The 12,356-nt window shown below is 37.6% G+C and overlaps 1 protein-coding gene across 1 annotated transcript in view; it reads left to right on the top strand.

Moving 5' to 3' along the window:
• The first annotated feature begins 4,380 nt into the window (after positions 1-4,380).
• LOC106868425 (uncharacterized) overlaps positions 4,381-12,356 on the top strand; it is a 33,033-nt gene continuing 25,057 nt past the window's right edge. The window contains exon 1 of the mRNA XM_014913669.2: positions 4,381-5,048. Within this exon, the coding sequence (XP_014769155.1) occupies positions 4,563-5,048 (486 nt within the window). The 5' untranslated portion in view covers positions 4,381-4,562. The remainder of the gene's footprint in view (positions 5,049-12,356) is intronic.

Genomic DNA, 12,356 nt, shown 5'->3' with positions numbered 1-12,356 from the left:
ATATATACACAATATAATTTTTCTGAATTTTCAGATTTTTCAATATGCTAGGCCACTGGTTTTAAATTGATATTAATCAAATTAATATTCAATTTTTCACCCTTATTATTTATACTTGAACTGCAACTAAAAATGCCGGCATGTTATAGCTGCCTAACGATAATTAGTTATAAACAGTGTTTCAATTGAGTAGGGACTTGTATAACAAAATAAAAGTATAAACAGGCAAACAACCGGTGTCATGTCCGTTTATGACATTTATATATTTAACCCTTTAGCATTTGAACCAACTTAAACTAGCCAGATCCATCCTTTCACACTTTACAAAGACATTTTAAAACAATCACAGCTTCAAAATCTCAAAGCTATGAGATGATGTGTAATTCAAAATAATGTGAATAATGAAGCATTACATTTATCAGAGTCATGTGAATACTAAATGGCTAAATTTTGACACAGCATGAGTATTGAATGTTTCTAGAGTTTCTGATCACATCCATGCTTATATATCATTCCTGTTGAAAAGAGAAAAACCTCACTCTACGCCATCACTGAAATTTAAATCATATTGCACTTACAATAATTATAGTTCATAAGCAACGGTTTTTGCCACTTTTCAAGTATAATTGTATAAAGGATTTTTTAAAATGTTTTATACAGCTCAGCATTTAACAGGGTTTATATAATGCAAGTTTAAAATAACTGAATAATAAAAGCTATTAGATATTGAGTTGTGTAAAATGTAGTTTTTAATCCTTCATTATTAAATAAACTATGGTTGAATTGTGGAAGATCATTGTTTATGCATTATAATAACTTTAATTAACAATATTTTATTGATTTCTCCTTCCGTACTAATATTTTTTTTATATTCGGGTAAGGCCACACATCTGTAGCGGAAGGAATAAAATTGATCGAATTAGTTCTAGTATATTACTGCTACTTATATTATCGATCGGTAGGAAATGAAAGATAAAATTTAGTCTTGCAGGGTTTGAGCATATGGAATTGCTCAATGCAAATTACTGAGCGTTCAACGAGTCAAAATCCAGCAGCTTCCGTTTGGGAATATTAGTTAAAGGGTCGATATAGTAAGTACTATTTAAGCATTGGCATCGATGTAACCGACTCTCCACTTCCCCCAAAACTGCTGGCCTTGTACCAAAATTTGAAACCAATATCAAATGAAAGACACATTTTGAGAGAAAGGTCTGATTCGTTTAATCGATTCTTGTAGTTGACTATTATTTTGGTGGATCTTCGTCGTTCAGCGATAGGATTCTTTTGTTGGATCAAATGTGTTACCTACTCTTAAATTAAGGAGTAAATGACTGAGAATTCTACAGACCCATATACCTTTAACGTAATTCTCAACAAGAATCAGCCTGACAGAATGAGTGCAAAGCTTTACTTTTTGAATCACAGGTACAATCCACCCGAGAAGCCTCTATACGTTTCCATCTGTTGAATTTCATTTTCAAAGTATGGCCCAACAGAAAATATCACGCAGTGGAATCGAAACCTGTATCTCGTGATTACGAAGCTAACTTCTTAAACATTCGAGTATACTGTGCCAACAGATGCTACCGAACACAAAAGGTTAGAAAGTGAGGTCGACTTCGGCAAGAGCTGAACCCAGAACTTAGAAGGACGAAACCAAAAACTGACTTATATTTGGTAACAAAACATTCTATAGCTTCTGCTGTTCACCTCTTTATTCTGTCAGTTTAACCATAACTTCTAATAATACTACAAATCCACAATCTTTTGGGGGTTGAGGAAGGAGCTACAATAGCTTAAATCGATTCCAGAAAATAACGTGTATATGTATTTCATTATTCAGTTTTATTTCAAAATTTATTGCCAATAGCGAAAGAGCCGGTTTCTGATTTAAACCTAAGGCTCCTTCATTGGAATTTCAACAACATCACCAAGCTATTTTTGCACGTATATGAGTATGTGTGCAGTATTAGGAGTCAGTGCAGGTACAAATTTGTATGTTTTATTTTATGCATGTATTCTCATGCATATAGTTACATATCTAAACATGTACATGAATCAGCTTTTTCCTTTCTGGTTTTGTGAATTTCTCAGGATTGGTATTTAGGCAGTGTGTTACACATTGCAGTGCCCCAATAATTGCAGGTATAAACCTGAACTTGTAATTTGGGTTGAGTAACTGTAGATTTCTCAACAGTTCAGCGTAGGTATATGTATGTATGTATGTATGTATGTATGTAGGTACGTGTGTGTGTGTGTGTGTGTGTGTGTGTGTGTGTGTGTGTGTGTGTGTGTGTGTGTGTGTGTGTGTGTGTGTGTGTGTGTGTACGTATGTATGTATAAGCGCCAGTCCTACAATAATGGGCAGATTTAAAGACGTTGACCTTTTCGGTATTGGGACACACTCCTACGTGTTATCATAGGAGTTTAGAGTTGATAGTCTTTAAAAATAGAAGGGATGGAATGTTTAATGTCGAGAAGTCGATATTTTAAGAAAAACAATATCAACAGCATGTCAGTCACAGTGACTGTTGGTGGTTTTATTTTTACACTTGCAAACTATACTTTCTGTCTTGAAACCCCATGTTTTTTTCTGAAAACGAAAAGTTTTCTTTTTAGTTTACATACGCTGATCGTCAACTGTACGGATAGCCGGTGCTCTTTTAAGGGATGGACACAATGGGCAGGCGCTCAGGAGTCTCACGGGTTTAGGGGCCTTGTTCTATTCTACGTATATTGCGGCTTGTAAAAATAAGAATGAAATAGAAGTGGCAGCTTCGGCAAGTGTATTCTGCTATAACTTCGGGCCGACCAAAGCTTTGTGAGTGAATTTTGGTAGACGAAAACTGAGAGAAGCCCATCGTATATACGTGTGTGTGTATATGTGAGTGTGAGTGTGTGTGTGCGTGTGTGTGCACGTTGTCTGTGTGTTCCGACCACTGCTTGACAAGCGGTGTTGGTGTGTTTACGTCACCGTAACTTGGCGGTTTGGCAAAAGAGACCGATAGAATAAGTACCAGGCTTAAAAAAAGAAAAAAAAAGGACAGGGATTGATTCATTCGATTGAAAATTGTTCGAGACACTGCCTCGGCATAGCCGCAGTCTAATTACTGAATCAAGGAAAAGATAAATAACAGTAATAAATACTGTAGGACCAAGTGCATTAGTTTGCCAGAGGTTCTATAATGCTGCTAAAATGGCCTCGCAAGTAGGGTGTGGGTGCTGAATTTTCAAATATATTGGAAAATGACCTTCTCTAGAGTTATTATTCGCTGTACAAATAAATCTATAAAAATGTTTTACATGGGCAGCTAACGAGAATTGTTTTGTTGGAAAAAGTGATCCCCTGGCTCGGCTTAATGTCTTCTCAGTGCTGCAGCTGGCGGGATTATCCAGAAGTGATGGGAAGAGATGAGGTGGTCTAAACCCTTTGTTCCTGGGTAAGAGATAGGTGCCTCACCTGAGATGCCAGTCTGTGACTCTTTTATTCCTTTCCACACCCTGGATGCTGCGGTAAATGGGAGGGTCACTGCTTCCCTAGCCAAAAGAAAGAAAATCGTTCAGTATCAGGACTCGTCAGTGAACCGGTACTTCCAGCCTATGGCGTTTAAGACGTTTGGAGGAGCTGGGCCGCTGAGAGCGGAGTTCTTTTCATCGTTGACGGTTCACCCTACCAAGGTGTCAGGTGATGTCTGTGAGGTTGCTTGGTTTTTCTAACACCTTAGCCTCGCCACCGCCCGTAGTAATGCCTCGTGCGTGTTGGCTTACTTCAGTAGGTTCCGTAGAACCTTGTGGTGTGCGACCAATTAAGACACTTGGTGTTGAATTGATGCTTTTTTTCTTTCTTCGTTTCCTTTTTTTCTTTCTTCACTCATGTTTGTGTTTTTTTCGGCTTGGGATTTATATTTTGTATTATATATGCATCATATACACACGTATTGTATATGTAATTATCAAATTACCTAAATCATAATATAATATAATCATAAATTATATTCGAAAATTTAACGAAAATAATTGCAGTAATGTTTTAATACCTTATTTATAGTTTTTATAGCTTTTATTTATGACTCTTTTAGCTGTGACTTACATTCACATTGTTTTCAGTTAAGTCTAAACACATAGATTCCTGGAATAATTAGCATGGAACAATTTCTTGCCATTTAATATGTTTTGAGCAGATTCTATAAAGTCTTCCAATATTTGTAAAACACAGCCAAAGTAATATTTCTAAGAGTCTTGTTTAAAAGTAAGATGCAGGTACCTAGTTAGAAATAAGAAATCGGTCATTTTATTAGAATATTCAATTAATGTATTGTAATAAAATTTATCAGGAACTATATTATAAGGAAAGCACAAGAGAACACCGGAAATAGAGACGAAAGGGATTGTTAAAGTAGTGTAGAGTTATTTCCCTTGTCTCAAAACTTCGAAATTTCGCAGCTTCTTCCTTCTTATTTCCATACATTACTTAAACATTTACATATACATGAATGCATATATATTTATATGCTTGAGTAAATATACAAAGCTAAAGAATAGTATAAATCTATTTCCTAATAATGGCAAAAGTCGTTCCTGCTCCGAGAATAGCAAAACTTGTCACAGAATTCGTATGCGAATACAGCATATCCGATATGACTATGACACCTGATAATCATCTTTGTGTAGCTGAAGAGGAAAGTTGTGTCTCGAAATACACTTTAGCAGGGTTGTGTGTCGGACGTCTAAAGTTACCAGACTGTTACTTGGGAGGTGTTTGTTGTCTCCAAAGTGCGTACGGTCGACAACTTTCTTGTCTTGGTAAACAATGGAACGACGAAGCTTATATTCCCGGAAGATTAGCAGTCCCTACGTTCTTCGGAAAATCTGCTGGTCGAGTGCTGATTTTAGACGGCAGTTCGGGTGATGAATTCGGACAGATCAAAGCTGAAGTGGATACAGGAGATTACACTTACTGGTCTGTATGCGACCTGGGAGTCGATCGCGGACTTGTTTTGGCACGCCAGGGCCACGTTGCCACAACCAAACAGGACAGTTGTGTCGAGGTAAGATGTTATAATATTTCATTGTTTACTCAGATATTAGCCCTTATACGTTCTTTTTCTTCTTTTAGAGGTGAGAAATGATAACTATAGTCTATTTAGTGACGTTATGTTATCTCAGAACTATACTTTTAGTCGTTTAGTAACCAATAATATGTAAAGCTAGATGTGAACGATTTTACCTTGTCTCTTTGTTTACATTAAACTATTAAAAAATAAGCTGCTCATAACTTTAACCTCACCAAACGAATTTTGACGTCTTATTAGAAACTTTACGGGATTAATATTCTCCTGTACTTTTTAAAAATAAAGATAAGATTTCTTGACAACAACTAGTACAATTGTCTACTGGGATAGTAACGCGCAAGAGAATTCTCTGTTAAACTATATCTTCCTCTACTATTATCATTATTGCTGTTTTGTTGTTCATAATATATATATTATTATTATTTATTATAAAATATCTCGTTTAGCAGTAAATAACTTCGAAAATATTCTGATAAGTTTTACAGGTTGTTGGCCAGTAATTTTGAAAATGGAGGATATTACAGTATTTATTAATTTGAATATATCCTAGAAATTTTGGCCTTTTGCCTAACCAAACGAAATGACACACACAAACGAACTTGCATGTATTATTGTCGTTATAATTTTCGCTCTCTCCTAATTTTTCGTCGAGATAACTTTTGTTATTCTTTGTTGCGCATTAACAATAGATTCTCTCAGTCACATCTCTAGAGTTAAGTAATTATGACTTAATCATGTCTTACACTTCCATCCGCAAGTAAGATGTATTATGATTCCCATATAAATCATTTATATGGTTATATACAAGTTAGCTCCATGCTTATTAATACTATTAATAAATAAAAAAATAAAAAAAGTAGCTCTAAAAACATTTCTTTCCAACATTATTTACATATCTCACTTCCGATTCCCTAGTCACGCAGTTTTTTAGAGTTACTTCCCTTATACTAATGTGTTGCACGTTACTTCTAAACATGGTCATAGCTAAAGTGAAGCTCGCGGCATTAATTTCGAGACTAGTTGTTCATATTATTTACTTACCTATCACTACCAAATAGAAGGGATATTTTCTATAATCTATTAATGTAATTTTGATTGTAATATCATATCGATTTTCCCCTGAAAACATTAAGATTGCATGAATTAGTCTATAACAGGGAGAAAGATTCGAAAATTCATAAAATACATGGGAGAGAACTTGTTTCTCAAGGTTTTATTTCGTTCAAAGCTGTTCGCTGATCCTACCAGTTATTGCTACTGCTTGGAAAATCAGAGCTACAACGTTATTATAACAATACTACCCCATCTACTCATCCCAGAAATAGGTTGGCTACACGGCTACTACATCAATCTCCTGACTAGTTGCTACTTCACCAACAATGTGCGTGAACTGTGATAGATAAAAGGAATAGGAACAAGGGGTACGCTATGGTCCGAGAGTTTGTGAAGGTGAGTTGAGATGTAGGCGAACACAGTCTCTCCCTGCATGCACTGCCCTATTTCTATCACTGTGTATGAGTATGTACGCTATTAACTGCAGAGTAAAAGTTTGCTTTTACTGTAACCTTTGGGCTCTGGCCAAGTCCACAAATTTGGAAGAGAATAATTCATAAACCTGCTTCCTTTTTTGGTCACCAATATTATTTCAAGGATGCTTCGACATGATCTCTCGACCTGCTAGAAATAGCAGTCAAATCTCTCTCCAATTACATCCTTCCTCTCATCATCATTTAATGCCAACCTTCCATGCTGGCAGAATTTGGATGGTTCAACAGGAACTAGCAAGGCTGCATCAAGCTTTGCTGTCCACTTTGACATGGTTTCTGTAGCTGAATGCCTTTCCTAATGCCAACCATTTTACAGATTGTACTGGGTGGTTTTATGTGGCACCAGCAGCAGTGAGGTCACCAAGTAACTTGCTGGTCAAGACCTCTCCACTGAGGTAGTGAGCAGTATTGGAAAAAGTGACTTGTAGTACAGAAGTAACAAGGCTGCCATAGGTAGAGAGGAAAGAGAGAGATGATGAAGATGAGACAGTGGTGGGGTTGTACCCCTAAGTTACAGGGAGATGCATATAGTAAAGGGGATTGGGGATTGGAAAGCATAGGGTGGGTAAGATTTTGAAATTGCAAAAGGAAAGACAGAGAGTGGAGGGATTGCTGAAAGGAACATATTGCATGCAGGTAGGTTTGTGAGGAATAGATGAAGAGGAATACAACAGATTGTAAGTCTGAGGAAGGGGAGGGGTGGTGTTGAAAGATGAGTAGTTGGATGGGAGAGATATTCATCAGTTTTTGTTTGGAGGTAGGGGCAACATGCCTCTACAGCCTCACTTTTACTTTCACTGGATGGGTCTTCTGAAGCACGGCAAATCAATAATTGTCACAGTCCTTTGTCATCTCTGCTGTGAGGTTCAGCATCTGAAGATCATTTTTCATCACTTTGCCCACATCTTCATAATAAATACAAAACAAAAATATATAATCCATATCTGCAATATGCTAATGAATAAATAAATATGCTAATAATTATATATAATCAATATCTGCAATATGCTAATAAATAAATAAATACATGAATAAATAAATTATATACTCAAAATACAATAAAATAAAAAATAATATAAAATTAACAAACCTGCAACTGAACATTGTCCATAGATGCATAAAAAATAATATTTGTTTCAAATTTTGGCACAAGGCCAGCAATTTCGGGGTAGAGGCTGAGTTGATTACATCAACCCCACTGCTCAACTGGTACTGTGAATGACCTCCAAAAGGATGATAGGCAAAGTTGATACCAGCAGAATTTGAAATAATGATATATATTGGTTTCAAATTTTGGCACAATGCCAACAATTTTGGGGTAGAAGCTAAGTTGATTACATTCTTTCCAGTGCTCAACTGGTACTTATTATATTGACCCCCCCCCCCAAAAAAAAAGATGAAAGGTAAAGTTGTCCCCAGCAGAATTTGAAATAGTAATAATATATATTAAAAACAGAAACCAAACTTGTAAGTTGGAGAATGTATTTCTAGATACACTGTGCCTGAATAAAGATGGTCATTTGCTTTCTAATCATGTTTGATAAGAGATGCTCTTATTGCACAGATTAAAATAGACTGGGCAGTGGAGAGAATGTAACATGTCCACATTGTAACACTATACTCCATATGATTCATCACTAAATGTTGCAGAGTGCAGTAGGGTTTCCAAGTAAGTAGAGACTTTAGTGTATCTGAAACACCAATTCTGTAGATTGTACCTGGTTGCCACTGTTAAGTCAGAGCAGACTTAGGGCTATGAGTGTCTCATTTCTGTTGAGTGAATGAGAAGTGTTTTACCTCAGAGTAGAATACTTGTTAGGATATATGTAGTTTGCCTTTCGTCATCCTACATATGTCTTATGTCTTTGGAGGAAAAGCTCAGCTGCTCAATGAAGTTTCAACCATAACCAGCAACAACCAAACTGGTTTGATGAGGTTTCTGGTAAAATAGGCATTCCTTTAATCCTACAGAGTTTTAGTCACTTTTCTATTATTGACAACCAATTTTTTTTTTACAAAGGAGTTAGTAAGTAAACTATTAAGCAAACACCCAATTCCTTGTCCTTTTCCTTCTCCTTGAAGTAGTGGGAGCTATTCTGAAAGTTTGCTGGTTAACTATTACACCCATTACACAAATGTAATAGTTTATTTGCAAGTAAATTTATAAAAGTTGGCAATAACAGAAAAGTACTAAATATTACAATATGGTGTTGAAGGTTTTGGGGGCTATTTTTTTTTCTTTTTTTGTGTGTGATTCTGATTTAGCTTCTGTTCAACTCTGAGCAAGCAGGTCCATTATAAAATGACTATCAGCCATGGTTATCTTGTTTTAATCTCAGACTTTGTGTATTTAAGAATAGTGTTTTCTCAAATTTTTTTGCTGAGGTTCTGGACTAAAAGTTGCTTGTGTGCAAGTTTTGTCTTTCATTGCTCATTTATGTGAGTAGCCATTGCTCAAATGCCATATTGACCAACTAAACAAATGCACACCATTTTTATGTGGACATTTCTAAGATTATGAAATTACATGATTAACTTTTCAATTAAAAAATTATCTTTTCATTTTGAAAACCTTATGCATGCACAGCTTGAAGGAACATTGTCCAGGATTGAATTATCCTAAGGTTTTTTAAGCATAGTGTGGAATCACTTGACTGATATTTCAAGCAGTTCAAGTCACTGTGTTATAGCTACTGGTTTGTACATTGTAATTGTTTTAACATGAGATCAATAAGGACAAATGTCAAATAATATTCAAGGAAGGAATATTGTTAGTCTGCATTTTATGTGCAAGTTTTAACATGTTTCACTGTACATCTGGGGTTGATCAAATATGAACAAAATATGTACTGGAAGTCAATTCCATTGATTGTTTTCTTCACCAAGAAACTTTTTTATTAAATTCAATATGATAAATCATTATTTTAAAGTAACATTGACTTGATGTAAACCATTGTTTGATCTGTAACTTTCAAAGTGGATGAGTGTTCTCTATATGGTTGTATTCACAACAAAAGACATAAATGTTGGCTTAGAACAGAAGTTGTTTACAGACGGAAACAAGACAAGATTACAACATTGATACTTTTCAGGTGACTGACTCTCAAGAAAACCTCAGTAAATATCATTTCTAAAACATAAAAAAGCCATAAGTTTCAGTTTCAGGATCTTGTCGTAGAGGATGTATAGTTTTCTGGTTACTTTATCGATTGACTTGGATCAGTTTTTCTTAATAATGGGCAAGCTGTTATCATGTCTACATTTCATACACGCACACACACAATATATATTTGTGTATACATGTGTGTATGTATGTGTGCGTGTATATACAGACACATACACACACTGGATTGAACTAAACCCTTCAAGGTGGCGCTTCAGCATGGCTGAATTCCAATGACTTGAGATAAGTAAAAGATAAAATATGTCGATATATTTATACATTTGTTCTTTATTCTCCCCTTCAGCTATCTAAGCACACATACAGATGGGAGTTTGTGTGTGTGTATGTGTCATGCTTTTTAATAACATCATCTTAATGTCAATGTTTCATGGCTGGTCTGAGAGTTTATTGAGGTAGATTTTCTCAGGCTTTGGTTGACCCAGCTAAGGCTATAGTAGAAAGTACATGCCCAATGTGGCACTCAAACCAAAACCATGTGGTTGAGAAGTGAACTACTTAATCACACAGCTGTATCTACTGTCTGGAAGAAGTATTCTTCCCAACCACATGGTTCTGAGTTCAGTCCCACTGTGTTGCACTTTGGACAAGTGTCTTCTACTATAAACTCGGGCCAACAAAAGCCTTGTGAGTGGATTCAGTAGACGGAAACTGAAAGAAGCCTGTCATCATCATCATTGTTGTTTAACGTCCAGTTTCCATGCTGGCATGGGTTAGATGGTTCAACTGGGGTCTGGGAATCCAGGAGGCTGCACCAGGCTCCAGTCTGATCTGGCAGTGTTTCTACAGCTGAATGCCCTTCCTAATGCCAACCACTCCGAGAGTGTAGTGGGTGCTTCTTACGTGCCACCGGCATAGAGGCCAGAGGGAGCTGGCAACAATCACGATCGGTTGGTGCTTTTTATGTGTCACCAGCATGGAAGCCAGTCAAGGCGGCGCTGGCATCAGCCATGTTCAGATGGTGCTTTTATGTGCCACCGGCACGGGAATCGCAACTACAATTTCCATTTGATTTTGATGTACTTGACTCAATAGGTCTCCTCAAGCATGGCATGTTACCCTACGATCCAAGGTACCGTTGAGTAGGCTGGTTATGCAACACTGGTGTAGGTTACAGCTGTGAACTCACTTTATTTGCCGGGTCTTTTGTCATTGCCTCTGTGAGGCCCAACGTTCAAAGACTATGCTTCACCACCTCATCCCATGTCTCCCCGGGTCTCCTACCTCAGATTCCTTCCACTGTTTGGGAGTGGCACTTCTTCACACAGCTCTCCTCATCCATCCATAGTACATGACCAAACCAATGCAAATATCTCTCTTGCATGCCACATTCAATGCTTCTTATGTCCAACATTTCTCTCAGGGCGCTTACACTCTGTCCTATGCATGTCTTCACCAGTCACGGCCCATGTTTCACTGCTGTGAAGCATGGCAGTTCATACACATGCATCGTACAATCTACCTTTCACTTTGAACAAGAGGCCCTTTGTCACCAGTAGGGGTAGAAGCTTTCTGAATTTTGCCCAGGCTATTCTTATTCTAGTGGTAATACTCTCTCTCTCTCTGAGCATCCACCCCCCACTTCACACTTGGTCACCTAAGTCGTGGAAGCTATCAACTACTTCTAGTTTCTCTCCTTGGCATGTGATGGAATTTGTTTTCTGAGCATCTGTTGTGTTTATTATTGCCCGTGTGCATCTGCTACACAAGAAAGCTATCATCCTGGTTAATCTCCCTTTGATGTTGCTGCACCTCTTATGTGTCCATAGCTTACGCTGGGTACACCTTATGGAGTTTCTACCTACACCTTTTCTGCAGATCGAGCAAGGCCACCTACCTGAAGGGGTGTATGATGTGTTTGCCTTCCTACTTACTAGAACTTTGGTCTTTGCAACATTGACTTGAAGGTCCTTTGATTCTAAACCTTGCTTCCACACCTGAAATTTTTTCTGGTAGTGATTCTGCTATGAGAGCCAGGTCATCAGCATAAAGGAGCTCCCATGGGCAGCCTGTCTTGAATTCCTCTGTTATTGCCTGGGGGACTATGATAAGAGGGGGCTGAGGGCTTATCCTTGGTGGACCCCTACTTCTACCTGGAATTCTTCACTATACTCATTGCTAACCCTCACCTTACTAACGGCATCTCTATATAGGGCCTGTACAGCCCTTATTATACATCCGTCAATCCCTAGTTCCCACATCGCCCACCAGATAGGGGATCAGATGGACTTATCAAAGGCTATCTCCAAGTCCACAAAAGCGAACTGCTGCGAAGTTAGTTCATCTGGGACACTTGACAGGAAGAGGTCCAGCTTTATTTTAAAGACACCTACATCTACCCCATGCAGGACTCTCAGGCCCTTCAGGAGGATATTGAAGAGCTGTAGATCTCTGAAGCCCAGGCTATTGCAGTATCTTGCCCAACATCCTGAAGGCAAATTTGGAACCCTTGACACTATGCAGTGGCACCCAGTTCTAGTATTTGAGTAACTATAGATGCCAAAAACATATATGAACGCGCGCGCGCACGCACACACACACACACACACACACACA

This window comes from Octopus bimaculoides, chromosome 13 (genome assembly GCF_001194135.2).
Source record: "Octopus bimaculoides isolate UCB-OBI-ISO-001 chromosome 13, ASM119413v2, whole genome shotgun sequence".
NCBI lineage: Eukaryota > Metazoa > Mollusca > Cephalopoda > Octopoda > Octopodidae > Octopus > Octopus bimaculoides.
Note: the sequence above shows the minus strand (reverse complement) of the source record. Positions and strands in the feature narration are given on the sequence as shown.